Consider the following 22,188-nt stretch of genomic DNA (forward strand, 5'->3'; position numbering starts at 1 on the left):
ATGGGGTGAGGCTTGCCTTAAATGGAGCATCCTTCGCTTTTGTTGCGATGTAGCTGCTTGCCATTATAAGACTGCAGTTGTGGGCCTTGCGGCGTTTTATCGCGCCGCCGACAGCTCTCCAAACGAGCTTCTTACAAAGCGCATCTTTGCAAAGGAGCTCTTTGGCTTGCAAGAGGAGAGAGAGAGAGAGGCCTTCTTTCTGGTTTGGCCAAAGCTCCCTTCCCTCTTCGCTTCGAAGCTTGGATAAGGCTTACCTCTCCTATCGTCTGTTCAAATAAAACAATTTAGAACAAAGGGAAAGAAACGCCGTGGTCCGGAGAGGCTGGCGAACGGAGAAGACGGGTCCAGGTGGCGATTTTTGGGAACCAGGATGGAAGATGCAGGAGCACACCTGGATGTGCCGTGGAACTCCAGAGAGCCAGGATCAGGCTCCGGGCCCCCAAACCCCGGCTCCCTGCCCCCATGGATTTCTGCTGCGTCCATGCAAGCCTTGACCCGACGAGTTTATGTCAACAATCTTTCCTGACGGTGCAGAATCGTCGCTGTTTGCCCACCCCATATCCCGGCTCGCGGCTGCAGTCTCTGCCAGACTCTGTTGAATCTTGACGCCCTCCGGAGAAATGAACCTCATCTGGCCTTGGCTGGTCCTCTTGGTGGTCTCAGGACCCCCTCGGGCGGCCGGGGAGGGGCTCCAGGACATTTTGGGGATCAACGTTCCCAAGGTGAGTTTGGGAGATTTGCCGGGTAGCTGGGAGCAACTGTGTAGGAGAGGGGTGTTGGGAAGATTTTGGGGGGCACACCTGGGCCCCGTATACCCCAGCCGTGCCTGGATTCGGCCTCAGGGCGTTTCACGCCGGAGATCCCTCTGAGCACGTCCAGAGTGCTTGCAGCAACGTCGGAAGCAGGGAGAACGCTGTCGGCGTCATAGGATGGCGCAACGTTTATAAAAGTAAGCCTGGCCTGGAGAATTTCCTCCCACTAGAACTTGTGGATATACAATGAAGGTGAGCGTTGGAAGAGTCAAGCCAGGCCAAAGGAAGCCCTCTTTTGTGCACTTAAACTGTGGAACTCCCTGCCACAGGATTCTTCTGATGGGAGTAGAGGACTCCTCCTCTTTCCCAGACAGGAGACTGGGCTCCGGGTGGGCTGCATTCAGCCCCACATCTCCCGCTGACGCTTTGGGTTCGGCCTCGGGGACATTTGGTGCTGGAGATCCCTCTGAGCATGTCCAGAGTGCCTTCAGCAGCGCCAGGGAAAAGAATGTCCGGCTCGTAGGATGGGGGGGGGCGATTAAGCTCTCTTTAAAGAAGAGAGGCAGGGGAAATAAATATCAGAGGCTCCTTCGTGAAATGATTGCTCTGCCCTCACAAAATCCCTGGCGCCTTTTCGCAACTGCGCCACAGGCAGGAGCTCAACAGGTGAAGTTTTCCCTGGAGGCTGCCTTCGCAAAGCATCATGGGATTTGTAGTTTCCTCCCTGCGATGGAGAAGCCGTGGGTGATGGGAAATTAGTTTTTAGAGTTTGGGAAGGGTTTCCCACCCCAACAGGTCACCTAATATTTTGAAAGTAAAGAACTGAATTACTTGGTCCCTGCTATATTTTTTTCCTGACAGGGGCTCCTAGCCCCTTTCACAGCTATGGTGCTCTTCATCTGGGCAGTTTACAATATAAAAAGACAAAAAGACATGCCGTCATAACAAACAAAAACACACTGTGTTTATTTTTTGAAATAATAATCGCCTTACAGCTTTGTGGGTGGGGAGAGAAGGAAAAAGAGAGGAGGGAGGAAGGAAGGAAGGAAGGAAGGAAAGAAGGAAAGAAGGAAGGAAAGAAAGAAAAAAAGAAAGAAAGAAAGAAAGAAGGAAAGAAAGAACTAAAAATGTTGAAGTAGTACCTACCTACCTATATAAAATAATAAAAGTAAAAATAAAAAGGGTATATAAAAAAAAACCCTTTGGGAGAATGAGGGGAAGGAAAAATATATTGTTATTAAATAATCTGTTTTATTTTGTGTGTGAGTCTTTAAAAACAAAAAAAAGGGAAAAAGGAAAGAAAAACAATAGCAAAGGCAATAAGGTGAAATAGTAAAAAATAGTGGTGGTAATGATGAAAGGGCGGGGTGGTGGACACCGATAGATCCCCCCCCCCAATTTAATTTTAAAGATAATGATAATAATAATAATAAAAAGAAGAGGAAATCAGGGCTGAAGCAGAGGTCCCAGGAAGGGGCCTGTGTTGGTTCAGGCCTCCTTTGAGAGTGCCGACATTTTGATTCCTGAGAGATGAAGATGAAGAAGAAGAAGAAGAAGAAGAAGAAGAAGAAAAGTTTGGGTCTTGTGTCCCTCCCCCTATTTCCTCCCCTTTTCTAACGTCTCGCAACAAGTGAAACTGATCTGTAGAAAATGCAATGCATGTATTTTTGTGAAGTAATAAATTGAGGGTGGAGCTGTGGGTTAAACCACAGAGCCTAGGGCTTGCCAATCAGAAGGTCGGCGTTTCAAATCCCCATGACGGGGTGAGCTCCCGTTGCTCGGTCCCTGCTCCTGCCAACCTAGCAGTTCGAAAGCACATCAAATGCAAGTAGATCAATAGGTACCGCTCTGGAGGGAAGGTAAACGGCGTTTCCATGCGCTGCTCTGGTTCGCCAGAAGCGGCTTAGTCCTGCTGGCCACATGACCCGGAAGCTGTACGCCGGCTCCCTCAGCCAATAAAGCGAGATGAGCGCCGCAACCCCAGAGTCGGCCACGACTGGACCTAAAGGTCAGGGGTCTCTTTACCTTTACCTTTAAATCTTTAATAATAATAATAATAATAGCCTTACAGCTAATACAGTATAACTGCTCATCCCCACAGCAGGAAGGGGCTTCGATTGACTTAATACATCTAGTGGCCTCTGTTGGAGTGGCGAGTGTATTCTAGGGCCCCAGGGCCTTTCACAGCTGGGCTACAGGCAGAAATTCAACAGGTGAAACCCGCCACCTCCACATCCTACTGACCCAAGCTTTATAGGTTGAAATTCTGCCTATTGCACAATTTAAAGGCGTAGAAGCCCCCTTCCGGGTGGCTGGGTAAATAAGGCGTCTATTGCAGCTCCTAATTTATTTATTTAAGGCAAATAAGACGTAATTCTGCTTCCAAGAGTTATTTTTCTTCCCCCGCGGGATCAATCCAGATTTCATTCCCACGAGACGCCAGCGCAAGAAAGAAACGCCGAATTGACAATGGCTCGGAGCTGCACCGAAAACGAGCCCTGCTATTATTTAATTACAATTGGCTTTCTAAAGTAGTTTACGCAGGGGGAAAAATATGTATTAAATTTTAACGGGGCAACAGCGCCACCTTGTGGCCTTGAGGCGTAATCAACTGTGGAATATTCTTTATTTGCAGCAGCATCACCACCACCTACCGGTCAGTTCTGGTAATTCACCCGTTCCCTATTTCTTTTCCGGGTCGGTGCTGCCACCTGGTGGCCAATGATGGTAAATGGCCGTTATATCTTTCCCCCCCAGTACGGCCAGTGCTTCCAGTCCGTCTCTGGAGAGGCAGGTGCTTTGAACGTTGGGCAGAGATGGGGAGACCCCTCCCCAACAGCCACATTGGTCATCGATCCGCGCACGGTGACAAGGTAAGCGCCTGAGTCATGCTGAGAGTCATTGGGGCAGTGGCCTAGCAAGGTAATAATAATAATAATAATAATTTATTATTTGTACCCTGCCCATCTGGCTGGGTTTCCCCAGCCACTCTGGGCGGCTTCCATAGAAACAAAAAATACAGTAAAATATCACAGATTAAAAACTTCCCTGAACAGGGCTGCCTTCAGATGTCTTCTAAATGTCAGGTAGTTATTTATCGCTTTGACATCTGATGGGAGGGCGTTCCACAGGGCGGGCGCCACCACCAAGAAGGCCCTCTGCCTGGTTCCCTGTAGCTTTGCTTCTCGCAGGGAGGGAACCGCCAGAAGGCCCTCGGAACTGGACCTCAGTGTCCAGGCAGAACGATGGGGGTGGAGACGCTCCTTCAGGTATACTGGTCCTTTGAGGCCGTTTAGGGCTTTCAAGGTCAGCACCAACACTTTGAATTGTGCTCGGAAACATACTGGGAGCCAGTGTAGGTCTTTCAGGACCGGTGTTATATGGTCTCGGCAGCTGCTCCCAGTCCCCAGTCTAGCTACCGCATTCTGGATTAGTTGTAGTTTCCGGGTCACCTTCAAAGGTAGCCCCACGTAGAGCACATTGCAGTTGTCCAAGCGGGAGATAACTAGAGCATGCACCACTCTGGCAAGACAATCTGCGGGCAGGTAGGGTCTCAGCCTGCGTACCAGGTGGAGTTGGTAGACACCTGCCCTGGACACAGAGCTGACCTGTGCCTCCATGGACAGAGGTGAGTCCAAAATGACTCCCAGGCTGCACACCTGGTCCTTCAGGGGCACAGTTACCCCATTCAGGACCAGGGAGTCCTCCACACCTGCCCGCCCCCTGTCCCCCACAAACAGTACTTCTGTCTTGTCAGGATTCAACTGGGTACCCAGGGCAGAAAATTTCTTGTCAAAACCCCACCGCCCACTGAAATTATTAAAAGAAGGAAAAAACCTGAGAAGGTTTCTGGATTTTCAGAATGGGACTGGTGGAATGGGACTGAGGGGCAAGAAAGCGCCTCTGTGTCTTTAACAAGGGCAAGAAAAACAGGTGGAAATTCAAAAGGGGCAGTATCTTTTGCCCCAAAGATGAACTGATATAGGGTGGAGTCAGGCCGTCGCTCAAGTGCTAGAGCACCATGCAGAATGTCCCAGGTTCGCATGTCCACCACATGTGGAAAAATTCATCCTTTAATTTACACTTCCAGCAGGCTTTGTTGCGAAAAAATGATTTTTTTTCAGGACATGATATATAACGAAATGAAAAAAACTGTTTAAATACACATTCCCAAAGAAACCAGAGGGATAGGGATAATAGGAGATGAATTAAGAAAAGAGGATTGTAAATCATTTATGTATGCCACGACCGCCACTAGGATTCTCGCGGCCCAGAAATGGAAAACCCAGGAGATCCCAACTTTAACAGAGTGGCAGACAAAAATGTTTGAATATGTTGAATTGGCGAAAATGACTTATAAGATTAGATACCAGACAAAGTTTGAAGAGGAGTGGAGTAAATTTGTTGTGTACATACGGAATAACTGTAGAAGCTTAAAAACTGAGGAAGGGTGAACATAAATCTTGTGATGTGGATGGAGTGTAAATAAGAATCTGTAAGAGTGGACGTTAATTTGTGAAAGCAGGGAAGGAACGAAGTCTGAGCGCGATAAAGCACAGGGTAAATAAGAAAATACTAAAATGTCGAATGTAAGAGTTTATGTTTTACTTAACTTTGTTTTTGAAAATTTAATAAAAAGCATTTATTTATTTTTTAAAAAAGAAGAATGTCCCAGGTTCAGTCCCTGAGGGCTGGGAAAGAACTCCCTGCCTGAAAAACTCTGAGAAAAACTGGGCTGCCCAGTGGTGTAGACAATACTGAGTTAGATATGGCTCTCCATAAGGCAGAGTCTTTGCACAAGAAGTCGTTGGTTCAGATTTTGGCACCTCTCATTAAAGGACGGCAGGGAATACGGTAAATATCTCTCAGTTAGGGACGCCAGTCAGAAGAGGCAATACTTAGAGATGGGCCAATGATCTGACTCTGAAAGAGGCAGCGTTGTGTGGTTTGCTTCGCCAGTTGGATTTCTGCCTGCCTGGGAACAACCCTTCTTAAAAAATAAAAAAACAACCAAGAAAACAAAGGAGGGGAATTTTAGAGTTGAGATAACTTCCGAACCAATATTATTATTATTATTATTATTATTATTATTATTATTATTATTATTTATTAGTTTGGGAGTTTAATAATAATAATAATAATAATAATAATAATAATAATAATAGTGCCCCACCTATCTGACTGGGTTGCTGCAGCCACTCTGGGCAGCTTCCAACACATATAAAAACACAATAAATCATTAAACCTTGAAAAGCTTCCTGCATTTCGGGGGTTGGTCTAGATGACCCTCAGAGATCCCGTCCTACTCTACCATTCTGGGATTAAGTGGGGCCTGGCTGATCTCAGCAGCTTCTGATTCCGTCTCCCAAGTGCCACCTCCTATTTCGACTTCCGCACCTTCGACCCGGAAGGCGTGATCTTCTATGGGGACATGAGCCCCGGAATCAACTGGTTCCTCCTGGCTCTGCGCAACGGCAAACCCGAAATCCAGATCCACAACACCTTGACGAACGTCACCGTTTCCGGGGGGCGGCGCCTCGACGACGGCCAGTGGCATCGGGTACGGGGTGTGTGTGTGTTTGTGTGTGTTCCTGTGACAGGTGCAAAGTTTAGGTAGATGAAGACGCAACTCGCTCTGCACACACAGACCCCCCTCAAAATGCCCCAAAATGCCCCCCCTCAAAATGCAGGACCCACAAGTGGTCTCGGACTGGGAGGTGCCAGGGAGGACCTAAACTGGCACCCTGACCCCTTGGCTTCATAAACCAACCCCACATTTGTTCAGGTGAAGGTAAAGATCCCCTGATGGTAAAGGACTGAGCTCCCGTTGCTCGGTCCCTGCTCCTGCCCACCTAGCAGTTCGAAAGCACGTCAAAGTGCAAGTAGATAAATAGGTACCACTCTGGCGGGAAGGTAAACGGCGTTTCCGTGTGCTGCTCTGGTTCACCAGAAGCGGCTTAGTCATGCTGGCCACATGACCTGAAAAAGCTGTCTGTGGACAAACGCCGGCTCCCTTGGCCTAGATGAGCGCTGCAACCCCAGAGTCGTCCGCAACTGGACCTAATGGTCAGGGGTCCCTTTACCTTTAACTATGGAAAGGCGGCATGCAAATAAAGTGATTGATTGATTGAGCGCTGTTAAACAGGAGGAATATGAGGGCCTTTGTGTGTCAAGGTAAAGGGACCCCTGACCATTAGGACCATTCGTGGCCGACTCTGGGGTTGTGGCGCTCATCTCGCTGTACTGGCCGAGGGAGCCGGTGTACAGCTTCCGGGTCATGTGGCCAGCATGACTAAGCCGCTTCTGGCGAACCAGGAAACACCGTTTACCTTCCCGCCAGAGCGGTACCTATTTATCTACAGTCATACCTCTTGCTACGTTTGCTTCAGGTTAAATGTTTTCAGGTTGAGTCCCGATGCGACCCGGAAGTACAGTGGTACCTCGGGTTAAGTACTTAATTCGTTCCGGAGGTCCATTCTTAACCTGAAACTGTTCTTAACCTGAAGCACCATTTCAGCTAATGGGGCCTCCTGCTGCTGCCAGAGCACGATTTCTGTCCTCATCCTGAAGCAAAGTTCTTAACCCGAGGTACTATTTCTGGGTTAGTGGAGTCTGTAACCTGAAGCGTATGTAGCCTGAAGCGTATGTAACCTGAAGTGTATGTAACCCGAGGTAGCACTGTACCTGAAAGGGTTACTTCCGGGTTTCACCGCTTGCGCATGCGCAGGTACTCTAAATGGCATCACGCGCATGCGCGGAAGCGGCGAATCACAACCCGCGCTCCCACGAACGTAGGTTGCTAGTGTTGCGAACGGGGCTCTGGAACGGATCCTGTTTGCAACCAGAGGTACCGCTGTATTTACATTTTTGGCGTGCTTTCGAACTGCTAGGTTGGCAGGAGCAGGGACCGAGCAACAGGAGCTCACCCCGTCATTGCGGGGATTCGAACCGCTGACCTTTTGACCGGCAAGCCCAAGAGGCTCGGTTGTTTAGGTGCCCCCCATTTTGGGAAACTCTGATCTAAAGGAAGGGGGAGGGCTGTAGCTCCATGCGAGAGCATCTAGGTCCCAGGTTCAGTTCCTGAGAACTGCAGGTAGGCCTGGGAGTGGTCTCGGCTGAAACCCCAGAAATCTCACTCAGTGTGTAGACAATTTACCAGACTCTGAATAAGGCAGCTTGGCTCCTTCCAATCGCCCCAATAAACACAGCCCCTTGGCTATTTGCTTCTGCTCAAAAAGCCTCTGTGTTAATTGAGCAACACTAAAGCGCATTGAAGGGCATTGTTCACATTAAAATCAGAGCGCTTTTGTTCCGCTCTTCAGGGGGAAAGGGGGCTCCCAGAGATGTCAGTGGCAAAACACTCCCTGCTCTCAATCTTACAATCGCTTTCACTTTTTTTGTCTGTTTTTGAGATGGGATCTGAAATATACTCTGAGTCGAGAGTGGATTTCATGCTCTTTATTCAGCTCATAGTGGTGAGGAGGGAATGGAAGTCCCCTCAAAGTATCTGCTTTATATACATTATTTACACAATGGGCTGCACGTGATTGGCTAATTCCGGAATTCTCCTGTAGGCCAATCAGGTTGTGGATTCACTTCTATCTGGAGCTGGATTGGGTGGCTCCTGCCGACCAATCATACTGCTGCATTGTTCCAGGACCAATCAGACTGCTGCATTCTGAATCCTATTGTTCCAGGACCAATCAGACTGCTGCATTTTGGATCCTATTGTTCTAGGACCAATCAGACTGCTGCAGTTTGGATCCTATTCAACTCAGTACATAACAGGATCTTTGCCTTTCACGCCCACGTGTGAATTCTGTGTAGCGTCTGCATGTCACAACTGACCTTCCAGTCCATATCTCTCTCCCCATCTGTGCTTTAATTCAGACCTCCCTTTTTCTGGGGGAAACCTGCCACGTTAAAAAACAACAACAACAACCCCTTTGCGGGCCTGTTTGTCATATGAAGCCTCCCGTGTGGAAGACACGACACGAGAGGGAAAGGAGTGTGGAGGGAGGAGGAAAACAGAAAACCCCAGCACTCTTCCTGAGCTTGCAGAGCGATGCGCCTGTACGATATCAACCGCTGAGTGGTCGCCCTTGTTCCTGCCAGAGTAGAGAGACAAGGAAGGGGAAATTGCGAGCCTTTCCTGTTCCTAACGCCTCTCTGCTCTGCCCGACAGATCATGGCGAAGAACGAGGGGCACACGGTCCTGCTGGCGGTGGACGGCGTTGACCAGCTGACCCTCAACCACGTCTCCGAAGCCATCGTGGAGGCCCCCGTCTTCGCCCTGCGCATTGGCGTCGGGGGCTTGCTGATCCCCACGGAGGAGCTCCTTGTCCCAGTAAGAGAGCCTATTTATCCCCTTCCTTGTACGCTAGAAGGGGCTGCAGGTGGGGGCTGGAAACAGGTATGGCTGGAGGAGCCAACAGTAGGTGGCGCTAGAGGGCACTGTTTCTGCATCAGGACCCCCATCTCTGGCATCATAGAGCGGAACGGTTTGTCGGGGGTGCAATATCTGGAGACCGGTCCTCTCGCAGCGCCAAGCATCGCTGTGGAATTGGGGAGGGGGGGTGCTTCTTGAAAATATTGGGGGGCTGTCCCCTGCCCTCCCAGATGGTGAGCCTGGCTCCCTCTGGTGGTGGAGGTTAGAAAGAGCACCAGGTCACTAATAATAATAATAATAATAATAATAATTTATTATTTATACCCCGCCCATCTGGCTGGGCTTCCCCAGACACTCAGGGCGGCTTCCAACACAATATTAAAATACAGTAATGTCTCAAACATTAAAAGCTTCCCTAAACAGGGCTGCCTTCAGATGTCTTCTAAAAGTTTAGTACTTGTTTTTCTCTTTGACATCTGGTGGGAGGGAGTTCCACAGGGCGGGCGCCACTACTGAGAAGGCCCTCTGCCTGGTTCCCTGTAGCTTTGCTTCTCGCAGTGAGGGAACCGCCAGAAGGCCCTTGGAGCTGGACCTCAGTGTCCGGGCTGAACAATGGTAATGGATATCCTTCAGGGATACTGGGCCATTTAGGGCTTTCAAGGTCAGCACCAACACTTTGAATTGGGCTTGGAAACGTCCTGGGAGCCAATGTAGGTCTTTCAAGACCGGTGTTATGTGGTCTTGGCGGCCGCTCCCAGTCACCAGTCTGGCTGCCGCATTCTGGATTAGTTGTAGTTTCCGGGTCACCTTCAAAGGTAGCCCCACATAGAGCGCATTGCAGTAGTCCAAGCGAGAGATAACTAGAGCATGCACGACTCTGGCCAGACAGTCTGCGGGCAGGGAGGGTCATATTCTGCGTACCAGATGGAGCTGGCAGACAGCTGCCTTGGACGCAGAACTGACCTGTGCCTCCATGGACAGCTGTGAGTCCAAAATGACTCCCAGGCTGCACACCTGGTCCTTCACATGGATAGAGACCCTGTTTGATGGATGGCTGGATGGAGGGTTTCTAAGAATCCTATACCGTTCTTCTTCCAAACAGATCCCAGGGCAGCGTGCAAGAACCCACCATTCCTGTCAGTTTAGTGTTTATTTATTTTATTAAACAAAACAAACCCAAGACAAATCGCATGGAGAAATACGGTTTCAGCACAAGGTTGGACGTTATCGTTGAACTTGCTCTTCCAAAACAGTACAAAAAGTACCCCTTTTTCCATAGCTCAGCCAGTGGAACATTTCGGAGTTGTGGGTTCGAGATCCACGTCGGGCAATAGATGCCTGCATTGTAGGGCGTTGGGCTAGATCAGGGGTAGGCAAACTAAGGCCCGGGGGCCGGATCCGGCCCAATCGCCTTCTCAATTCAGCCCGTGGACGGTTTGGGAATCCGCATGTTTTTACATGAGTAGAATGTGTGCTTTTAGTTAAAATGCATCTCTGGGTTATTTGTGGGGCATAGGAATTCGTTCATACTTTTTTTCATTTTCCCCCCCATATAATTTTTATTCAGTTTACAAATAAAACCAATTCATACAGTTTTTTAACATCCATTCTCTTATTTTGACTTCCCTCAGCTTGGCTGGTACTCCTTCCCTTCTCAATTTCCTACACATTTCTAAAATCTCCTCTAAAATCTTGTTTCACTCAAATTTCAACCTTTCTTTTTTACAAAGCTTCATTCAACATTACAAGCGTTATTTGTTTTTCACTTAAATTATGCATATATTCTGCAAACTTTTCCCATTCTTCAGTAAATCTCTGATCTCGTCGATTTCGAATTCTTCCTGTCAGTCTGTCCAATTCTGCAAAGTCCACCATCATACTTTTTTTCAAAATATAGTCTGGCCCCCCACAAGGTCTGAGGTACAGGGGACCGGCCCCCTGCTGAAAAAGGTTGCTGACCCCTGGCCTAGATGATTCATAATCCTGCGAGGCTGTTTTATATGTATTCTTTCGTCGTAAGTCAGCTTAATCAAATGGACAACATTTTCTCCATCCATTCAGATATAGCAGGAAATATGCTCTGCACCTCCGATCCCTAAATTTTAGTTTTCACAATCTTAGCAGCAGTTGTAAGGTTAAACGTTATAATTGTACTAAAGCGTCATAACAAATCTCCTCACGTACCATCGGAGCAGCAGAAGCCAGGTTTGAATTTCTGTCGCCCCAGCTGCCTCCACAGAAACAGAATTAGCTGCAGCCTCAGGCAAAGAAATCTAAACGGCAATAACATCCCTTAATCTCTACGGTGCAAACCAAAACACCGTTTCCTCCGGCAACTTAGCTGGGTACGAGAGACAGCTGTCTATCGCAGGGGTAGGAGACCTAAGGCCTGGGGGCCGGATCCGGCCCAATCGCCTTCTCATTCCAGCCCACGGACAGTCCGGGAATCAGCGTGTTTTTACATGAGTAGAATGTGTGCTTTTATTTAAAATGCATCTCTGGGTTATTTGTGGGGCATAGGAATTGGTTCATTCATTTCCCCCCCAAAAATATAGTCTGGCCCCCACAAGGTCGGAGGGACAGTGGACCAGCCCACGGCTGAAAAAGGTTGCTGACCCATGGCCTATCACAACAGACCCACAAATATATGTGTGTGGGGGGAATAGATTACCGTATTTTTTGCTCCATAAGATGCACTTTTTTCTTCCTAAAATGTAAGGGGAAATGTCTGTGTGTCTTATGGAGCGAATGCGTGGTCCCTGGAGCCGAATTTTTTCGGCTTTTTTTTTTTGAAAGAGGGAAGTGGGTGTTGAAACAAAGCTGCTGATCGTTCGCCCAATCGGGGAGAGAGATAAGGGGCGCTAGAGATAAAGGAGGCTGCCTGGGAGGGGGAGGTAAAGACAGCAAACTTGCAAAGGGGGAAACAGGAAGACTAAAGCAATGAGGAGAGAAATTAGAAGAAAAGGAGGAGCAAAAAACTGCTCCAGTTAAGGAAATGACACTAAGGCAAACAAGATGGAAGGGAGTGTTGAAAGGAAGCAGCTGATCAGCAAGCGATCGGGAAGAGAGATAAGGGACGCTAGCAATAAAGGAGGCTGCCTGGGAGGGAGGAGGTCAAAGCCCATGGATCCTCAGGATTTTTACATTGGTCACCCCAAATTCACCATCAGATCACATGTCTGTGGCCACAGCATGAACCACAAAAATCATACACCCAGTGTTTTCCTCCTCTAAAAACTAGGTGCATCTTATGGTCAGGTGCGTCTTATGGAGTGAAAAATACGGTACATGAAACTAGGAGTGCAAATCAGTCTAGAAAACCCACACTCAAAAGAGGGGGGCTTATTTTGAAATGAATTGCAATTTGCAATGTGCCCCACGGTCATCTAGTCCAACCGCGTTCAATGCAGGAATCTCAACGACAGATGGCCGTCCAACATCTGCTTAAAAATCTTCAAGGAAGTCCACCACTTTCCGAGGGAGTCTGTTCCCCTGTCAAACAGCTCTTGCTGTCAGAAAGTTCTTCCTAATATTTAGTCGGAATCTCCTTTCTTGAAACTTGAAGCCATGGGTTCGAGTCCTACCCTCCAGGGCAGGAGAAAGCAAGCTTTCTCCATCTTCCGTGTGATACACCTTCAGATACTGGAAGATGGCCCTCATATCTCCTCCTGGTCTCCTCTAATCAAAACATACCCAGCTCCTTCGACCGTTCCTCATCAGGCGTGGTTTCCAGACCCCTGGTTATCTTGGTCAACCTTCTCTGCACATCTTCCAGCTTGTCAACATCCTCCTTGAATTGTGGCTGCCAGAACTGGACACAGGATTCCATGTGGAGTCTGACGGAGGCAGAGTAGAAGAATATTATGGCTTCCCTTGACTTGGAGTCAGGAGTCAGCAAACTTTTTCAGCAGGGGGCCGGTCCACTGTCCCTCAGACCTTGTGGGGGCCGGACTATATTTTGAAAAAATAAATAAATGAACAAATTCCTATGCCCCACAAATAACCCAGAGATGCATTTTAAATAAAAGCACACATTCTACTCATGTAAAAACACACTGATTCCCGGACCGTCCGCAGGCCGGATTAAGAAGGTGATTGTGCTGGAGCCGGCCCCCAGGCCTCAGTTTGCCTTCCCATGGGTTAGATCAGGCTTCTCAACCTCGGCCCTCCAGATGTTTTTGGCCTACAGCTCCCATGATCCCTAGCTAGCAGGACCAGTGGACAGGGATGATGGGAACTGTAGTCCCGGGCCTTAGTTTGCCTACCCATTTACCTGGACACAATGCTTCTGTTGACGCAGCCTAGAATAGCTCTTTATTCTGTAGCACAGCTGTTCTCAACCTGTACGTCGCCAGATGTTGTTGGACTACAACTCCCATCATCCCTGAGCTCCGGCCTCGCTAGCTAGGGATGATGGGAGTTGTAGTCCAACAACATCTGGGGACCCACAGGTTGAGAACTGCTGCGCGGAGCACCACACCGCTGTCTCACGCTCTCCAGGGACCCCTAGATCCCTTTCCACATGCGCTTCTGTCGAGTTGGGGTGTGTGATAGGAATTTTATGGTCTTAGATATATGGTAATGTTCCTAAGTGTACCAACCAAGCACATACATAGATCAGCACAGGAAGGCCAACCTGGAACCATTTTGATTCCTAAACTGAGCAAATGTTTTCTCTGCAAGGTCAAAGTGGAAGAGCCTCCCCATTGTCTTTTCCTTCACAAATCCTGTCTTAAGGGTATGTCTCTGTTTGAATAGGGTGTGAGCCTGTGACCTGGCCCAGGAACTAAGTATTTATCACTACAAAAGACTAGCCAGGCTACCCAGGAAATCCAATCAAGTATCCTGCCAGACAGGAGATAAACAGCGACAGGAGAAAAACAATATTAAAATGTTCCGCCTTTTCTGTGTTGTAGGTGTGATGTATCTGAGGGGTGGTCTTAGGTTACACCTGTGATGTATGTATGATGTTTCTGGGGGTGGTCCTGATCTACAGGGTGGCAATTTCAAAAGTCTTTATAAGGCCTTGCACACCATTGTTCTGGGTCCCTCCTCTCCTCTGCAGGTGAGGGGAGCACCCTGTTGCAACAGATCAATAAAGATCAAGCTTACTAGCTGCTTTGCTTCTCAATATTCTCTGGTTGGCCTGTTATTTTCTAATAATAATAATAATAATAATAATAATAATAATAATAATAATAATTTATTATTTGTACCCCGCCCATCTGGCTGGGCTCCCCCAGCCACTCTGGGCGGCTTCCAACAAAGATGAAAAATACACTAAAATGTCACATATTAAAAACTTCCCTGAACAGGGCTGCCTTCAGATGTCTTCTGAATGTCAGGTAGTTGTTTATCGCTTTGACATCTGATGGGAGGGCGTTCCACAGGGCGGGCGCCACCACCGAGAAGGCCCTCTGCCTGGTTCCCTGTAACTTGGCCTCTCGCAGTGAGGGAACCCCCAGAAAGCCCTTGGAGCTGGACCTCAGTGTCCGGGTAGAACGATGGGGGTGGAGACGCTCCTTCAGGTCTACTGGGCCTTTGAGGCCATTTAGGGCTTTCAAGGTCAGCACCAACACTTTGAATTGTGCTCGGAAACATTCTGGGAGCCAATGTAGGTCTTTCAAGACCGGTGTTATGTGGTCCCGGCGGCCGCTCCCAGTCCCCAGTCTAGCTGCCGCATTCTGGATTAGTTGTAGTTTCCAGGTCACCTATGTAAGGACTCTATATGGCTCTTGGATACCCCATAAGGGAAAAGGGCAATTTTTGTTTACAACAGGGGCTCACACCCTATATCTCCACCCCTAGTTTTTCCTCCCTAAGTGCAGAACCTTGCATTTGTCCCTGTCGGATTTTCGTTTTCCTCTCCCTGCCCTTCACCCTTTTTGCTCCCTTTGCCTTCCAGCTCAACCCGGCCATGGACGGCTGCATGAGGCGATGGAATTGGCTGAACAAGAGCACCGAGTGGCAGGAAGGGACGTCCCTGGAGGACAAAGACACCAAGGTCTGCTTCCCCACCATCCGCAGGGGGAGTTTCTTCCCCGGGAACGGAATGGCCACCTTCTCCCTCTCAGGTACCAGCCTGGCAGGACACCCCGAGTCTCTCGCTCCCCCAATTCCACAACCCAAGCCTAGATCTCTGTTCTCTTGAGCTGAATAGCAAAAGCCACAGAGCTTCCATTGCGATGCAGTCCTGACACCGGTTGCCTTAAGGCCAGGCTGCCGCAAAGCCCTCGCTGTGGGGCTTCCCTCGCGCTCAATCTGGAAGCTGCTGTGAGTGCGGGAGGCTGCGGCCCGGTTGCTGGATTATAGGCAATTAGACTTATGAACCTCAGTGGAACACCCAGCACAACTTTGTTGTTGTTGTTGAGTCGTTTAGTCGTGTCCGACTCTTCATGGCCCCCTGGATCAGTGCACGCCAGGCACTCCTGTCTTCCACTGCCTCCCGCAGTTTGGTCAAACTCATGCTGGTAGCTTCAAGAACACTGTCCCACCATCTCGTCCTCTGTCCTCCCCTTCTCCTTGTGCCCTCCATCTTTCCCAGCATCAGGGTCTTTTCCAGGGAGTCTTCTCTTCTCATGAGGTGGCCAAAGTCTTGGAGCCTCAGCTTCACGATCTGTCCTTCCAGTGAGCACTCAGGGCTGATTTCCTTAAGAATGGATTGGTTTGATCTTCTTGCAGTCCATGGGACTCTCAAGAATCTCCTCCAGCACCAGAATTCAAAAGCATCCATTCTTCGGCGATCAGCCTTCTTTATGGTCCAGCTCTCACTTCCAAACATCACTACTGGGACAACCAGAGCTTTAACTATACGGACCTTTGTTGGCAAGGTGATGTCTCTGCTTTTTAAGATGCTGTCTAGGTTTGTCACTGCTTTTCTCCCAAGAAGCAGGCATCTTTTAATTTTGCGGCTGCTGTCACCATCTGCAGTGATCATGGAGCCCAAGGAAGTAAAATCTCTCACTGCCTCCATTTCCTCCCCTTCTATTTGCCAGGAGGTGATGGGCCCAGTGGCCATGATCTTCGTTTTTTTGATGTTGAGCTTCAGACCATATTTTGCGCTCTCCTCTTTCACCCTCATTAAAAGGTTCTTTAATTCCTCCTCACTTTCTGCCATCAAGGTTGTGTCATCTGCATATCTGAGGTTGTTGATATTTCTTCCGGCAATCTTAATTCCGGTTTGGGATTCATCCAGCCCAGCCTTAGTCTTTATACTATCAACTATCAATCAGAGATCTGCTGCCAGAGTTCAGGGTGTTCCTATGAGTATACCTTGGTTCGCGAACGCCTCGCGACTCAAACGTTTTGGCTCCTGAATGCCACAAACCCGGAAGTGATTGTTCCGGTTTGCGAACGTTCTTCGGAACCCGGACGCCTGACAGGGCTTCTGATTGGCTGCAGGAGCTTCCTGCGTGCAATAATTATTTGTCCATATTTTTTCTTCCCAATTTTTTTGTGTGTTGTTCCAGTCATTCTCTCTCCTCTCAGTTATGATATGTTACGGTAAAATCTGGGTGCGAGGCTGCTCTGCCACCCAGCTCGTCGGACTAAGTCCGCGGGTCCCTGCAGAGGAAAATGAGTTCAGCCGGAGAGGAGCAAACTGCAGAAGATCCATGTTTATTGCGCAACAGGTTCAAGGCGAGATTGAACAGCGAGAAAGGGGTGACATGAACTTTTGAAACTTCCCTCCATGTCCCAGAATACAGTGCAAAATACATCCCAGTTACATCATGCATACATTAAGAAGAGGTTGGGTTACACAGGATTAACATATGGAGGAGGGAATATGCAGAGCTGGAGATATGCGCAGATAAGCACATCCTGAGTACCGGTGATGAGAATGGTCCATGTATGCATAGTCTGCCACCTGGCATTGCCCAGAGGAAAGGCTTGGCAGAGTGATTTGACAGGATTAGGGTCTTGACACCTTGCTTGAGGGATTATGGAGGACAGGGGAGGTGTCATGGAGTCCTAGAGAAATTGAGCAAATTGGCACGTTGATTTTCTATGAATTTTATAGATTTTAGTCCCTTTTGACATTGACAATTGGAAATAAATGGATATATTGTAGCGAAGAAGGAGGTGAAGAAGACATGCCCCCCCTTCCGTATCAGATACAATGAGGACTGTGTAACTCTCAATAAGCTTATAACACCCCCCCTCTTCTCTCTCCCCCCCCCGCAACTCTCACCCTCCAGGCCTCCCTACTGGAGTCATCTCTGCCAACCGGAGCTGGTCCCTGACGGTGGAGATGTGGATTGGGGCCGCCCCGCAATCAGCGCCCCTGTTGACTGCCTCCGCTTTCCCCCTGCGCTTGAGCCTTCATCGCACGGTGAGGGCTGCACCATGTAGACCCCTGAGGAAGGGGGGGGGGGAACGGAAGAGGCGTGGCCCCCAAAATAGCACCACCGGGACCCCAGAGACCCTGAAATAATGGAAACATGGGTGTACAAGATGCAAAAGGCATTGGGCGCATGTGAACTGCACGTTCAACAAAGAGTTTTGATGCAGGGTGAACTGTCATGGCTTCCTTCTCTCCCCCCCTCCAAAGAATTATGGGAGTTGTAGTTTCTTGAGGGTGCTGGGAGTTGTTAGAGTTACATTTCCCAGAGTTCCCTCGCCAGCGTGGCCATTCTCCCATCAGCCCTTGCAACACAGGTGTCCTGGCTCAGACTAATGGGAGTTGTAGTCCAAAATGGATGGGAGCCCCCAGGTTGGCTGTCGACCAATCGCTCCGGTCTGACCACACCAAGCATCTCGCCAAAGATGGACGGGAGAGCCTACCCTCCTGCAAACATGGGTTGGAGGGGAATTCGGTATATCTGAAGGAGTGTCTGCACCCCCATCGTTCTGCCCGGACACTGAGGTCCAGCTCCGAGGGCCTTCTGGCGGTTCCCTCCCTGTGAGAAGCAAAGCTACAGGGAACCAGGCAGATGGCCTTCTCGGTGGTGGCGCCCGCCCTGTGGAACACACTCCCACCAGATGTCAAAGGAAAAAACAACTACCAAACTTTTATGAGACATCTGAAGGCAGCCCTATTTGGGCAAGCTTTTAATATCTGATATTTAATATTTTGTTGGAAGCCACCCAGAATGGCTGGGGAAACCCAGCCAGATGGGCGGGGTATAAATAATAAATTATTATTAGAGTGGTACCTCAGGTTACATACGCTTTAGATTACAGACTCTGCTAACCCAGAAATAGTGCTTCAGGTTAAGAACCTGAAGGTTTGCTTCAGGATGAGAACACCGCGGCGCGGTGGCAGCACGAGGCCCCAGCAGGAGGCTAAAGTGTTGCTTCAGGTTAAGAACAGTTTCAGGTTAAGAACGCACCTCCGGAACGAATTAAGTACTAAACTCGAGGTACCACATTATTATTATTATTATTATTATTATTGTTATTATCTCTGGTCATGGCACCAGCCAACACCCACCTTCAGGGAGACTTCACATTTCGCCACCAGCCACCTTTTTTCCTGCCCGTCATGTGTCCATGAGTTCCAGAGATCTATCTTGGATGGCCAGGTTCCTAACCACCTGCCCTTCTCTCTCCCCCCATTTCGTGCTCCAGGATCTGACGGCTCACCTGGGGAACAAGACGGTCCTTCAGGTGCCCTTCCCCCTGGGGGGCTGCCTGGACGCCCCCCTGCTCCTGAGCATCACCCCGTCCCATGCCACGCTCCGCCTGGGTGACGCAGAGACCTCGAAGCCCACCCCGAAACTGGATTTCGAAAGCCTGAAGCACATCTGGCTGGGGAAAAAGGGGGACTTCGTCGTCGGGGGGCTGCCTGGTATGTGTCCCCCTAAGAAGTGCGTGTGCCCCCCCACAAAGGGCGGGGAATCTCAGCTCCAGGATGTGGCCCCCAGACCTCTCCACCTGGCCCTCTGAACCTTCCCCAGGCTGCACCCCTTACCATCCTCCTAGAGAGGTTTTGTTGTTGCTGTTTAGCCGTTTAGTCGTGTCCGACTCTTCATGGCCCCCTGGACCAGAGCACGCCAGGCACTCCTGTCTTCCACTGCCTCCCGCAATTTGGTCAAACTCATGCTGGTAGCTTCGAGAACACTGTCCCACCATCTCGTCCTCCGTCGTCCCCTTCTCCTTGCGCCTTCCATCTTTCCCAACATCAGGGTCTTTTCCAGGGAGTCTTATCTTCTCATAAGGTGGCCAAAGTATTGGAGCCTCAGCTTCAGGATCTGGCCTTCCAGTGAGCACTCAGGGCTGATTTCCTTCAGAATGGAGAGGTTGGATCTTCTTGCAGTCCATGGGACTCTCAAGATTCTCCTCCAGCACCAGAATTCAAAAGCATCCATTCTTCAGCGATCAGCCTTCTTTATGGTCCAGCTCTCACTTCCATACATCACTACTGGGAAAACCAGAGCTTTAACTATACGGACCTTTGTCAGCAATGTGATGTCTCTGCTTTTTAAGATGCTGTCTAGGCGGGTGGCGCTGTGGGTTAAACCACAGAGCCTAGGACTTGCCGATCAGAAGGTCGGTAGTTTGAATCCCCACGACGGGGTGAGCTCCCGTTGCTCGGTCCCTGCTCCTGCCAACCTAGCAGTTCAAAAGCACGTCAAAGTGCAAGTAGATAAATAGGTACCTCTCTGGCAGGAAGGTAAACGGTGTTTCCGTGCGCTGCTCTAGTTTGCCAGAAGCGGCTTAGTCATGCTGGCCACATGACCCGGAAGCTGTACGCCGGCTCCCTCGGCCAGTAAAGCGAGATGAGCTCCGCAACCCCAGAGTCGATCATGACTGGACCTGATGGTCAGGGGTCCCTTTACCTTTTTAGGCCATTGCCTATAAGTGTATATAAATAATCTTTCCTCCATTGTGATACCCACCCATTCCGTTCCACTTCTGTTTCATTGCAGGACAGGAAAAATTCCCGGCGGCCCAGGAGAGGAGTTTCTTCCAGGGCTGCCTGCGTGGGATCCGGGTTCAAGGCCACGAGCTGGACTTTGACGAAGTGCAATCCAGGAGCAACACTATCTGGCCCCACAGCTGCCCCGGAGCCGACGTAGGCCAGGCCAAGGCGGACCAAGAGGAGTAGGGAGCACGTCGGCGCATCTTTTCCCGAGGAACCGCCTCCTTCTCCCAAGCAAAGGCACCCCCCCCGTCTCCTGCCCCCCCTGCCGGCTCACTAATCCCCCCTTTGCACATTTAACGCTCTCAACAGGCACGGCTTCTTCCCCCAAGGGATCCTGGGAAATGTAGTTTGCCAGGGGCGCTGAGAACAGGAGAGACAGGATGCTGGCGCGACCTGTCCGGCCCAGCTTCCTGTTTTCACGCCGGCCGCACCCACCAGCAAGATCCGAGTGCGAGAGTCGCTATCCCAGCTGTGGGGGCAGTGCGTAGCCATTGAGGCATGGAGCCTTTGACAGCTCTCTCCTCCATGAGTGTTGTAAGGCCGCCTGTCATGGATGCTTCAACTGGGAATCCCGCATTGCAGGGGGTTGGTTTGGATGACCTTCAGGGGTCCCTTCCGACTCTACGACTCTGTGATTCCAAGGAGACCCTATGCCTCTCAGCGACTTACAATTCCCATAGCTGGTGGTTAAACGACTCTGCGAATGGTTCCTCCATGAACAGAGGACTCCCCTCTTTTTTTCCGTTTTTATTTTGACAAAGTAATCATCACAAATAAATAAGGATAAAAATGTGCACCCCACGCCCCCGAGGCCTTTCCGTTATAACCATCCAACCTCCCAAAATTTCGACACCTCCAGGGATGGTTTCACCCCTTTCCGTTTTGACAAATCCTATTAACACCTTCCCTATCGCCTCAAAATCATTTCTCCTGCGTATTCCCTGTCTTACCTTAAGGGCAGATGTTAATTTATCATAAATAGCTATATCCCACACCTCTTTATAGCATTCTTCCATTTTATATTCCCTTGGCCCTTCCGCTTCCTAGCTATTTGTGCAGCTGTCAATAAATTTGTGAGCAATCCTTCGTCGCCTGCAAACTGTCCGCCCCATCGTAAATTGATAATAATGCAACCTCTGGACTTTTGGTCAGCTTTAAGCCAGTGATTTCGGTTATCTCCTTAAACACCCTTTGCCAAAAAATTGTACGTATTTACACGTGTGAACATGATTCCCTGTTTCCTGGCATCCCAGAGGAGTTTCCTAAGGACTCTCAGCACCCTTAACAAACTACAGCTCCCAGGATCCTTTGGGGGACGACGACACACTGTTTAAAACGGCGTGATTCTGCTTTAAATGCACAGTGCAGACGAGGCCTCAGTCCGAGGTGTAGTTGTGCGATTGCTGAGTGGCTGGGAACGGCCTGACCAGATTTCGGTTGTGATTGCGGGCGGTTGTGTGAGGTTTTGCGTGTGTGTTGTGTGTAGGGACAGAGTGGCAATTAAATCTGGCAGTCTCAGCTTCCTTTACTTTCATGTTGTTGTTTTTCCAGTCCTAAGCATGGTGCTTCCCATTTTTACGGCGGTCTGCCATTTTTAAACAGAAAAGGAATCCGTGTGGAAGTTCATCAGCATCTTGGCGCAAATTTATTTTCATGTACACATTTTTTTTGCTTGATATAGACGTTTTTGCAAAGCGATTTCCCCTAATTTAGTGCAATTTTGGGGGGTATTTTTTATATATATAGATATATACACACACACACATATATATACACACACATTTATGTATATGCATTTATATGCACACTTTAGCTTAGTACAGTATGGACGCATTATTTCTCCTGTACACATTTCTCAGCCGGAGAGAACTCAAATAGAGAAATATGAATTTCAAAGGATGGTTGTGTTTCTGTTTGCATAGCGTTTTTGGAGTAGCTAGGTTCTGCTTTAAATACAAACCGAACTGAATCTGTCCCCAGTCCCTTCATGGGTGTGGGAACTTGCCCCTGGCAAGTCAAAAACTCCTGGTTTTGACTGAACTTATCCTACCCAAGAGAGCCAAACACCTCGCGGTGAGTGACTTTATAAAAAGGACGCAAAGGGCTGCCGGAGATCATTCCCCCCACTCCTATTTACTCAAGAGTAAGCCCCGCTGTTCTCAATGGGACGTGTAGGGTTG

General features: G+C 49.2%; 1 protein-coding gene across 1 annotated transcript; it reads left to right on the plus strand.

The window, feature by feature from the left end:
• Positions 1–511: 511 nt before the first annotated feature.
• SHBG (sex hormone binding globulin) lies at positions 512–21,904 on the plus strand. The gene is made up of 8 exons (XM_083410538.1): positions 512–722; positions 3,510–3,625; positions 6,123–6,312; positions 8,938–9,099; positions 15,047–15,215; positions 17,340–17,473; positions 18,712–18,931; positions 20,013–21,904. The coding sequence occupies exons 1-8, from the start codon at positions 621–623 to the stop codon at positions 20,189–20,191; spliced, it is 1,272 nt and encodes a 423-aa protein (XP_083266664.1). The 5' UTR covers positions 512–620; the 3' UTR covers positions 20,192–21,904.
• Positions 21,905–22,188: the final 284 nt, after the last annotated feature.

Source organism: Podarcis tiliguerta (genome assembly GCF_965153285.1).
Source record: "Podarcis tiliguerta genome assembly, chromosome: 13".
Taxonomy (NCBI): domain Eukaryota; kingdom Metazoa; phylum Chordata; class Lepidosauria; order Squamata; family Lacertidae; genus Podarcis; species Podarcis tiliguerta.

Excerpts from the sequence above, each read along its gene's own strand:
- SHBG (XM_083410538.1), top strand. The coding sequence starts at position 621 with ATGAACCTCATCTGGCCTTGGCTGGTCCTCTTGGTGGTCTCAGGACCC. Across the intron at positions 6,313-8,937 it reads ACGACGGCCAGTGGCATCGG|ATCATGGCGAAGAACGAGGG; the intron begins GTACGGGGTGTG and ends TCTGCCCGACAG. Across the intron at positions 17,474-18,711 it reads GCTTGAGCCTTCATCGCACG|GATCTGACGGCTCACCTGGG; the intron begins GTGAGGGCTGCA and ends TTCGTGCTCCAG.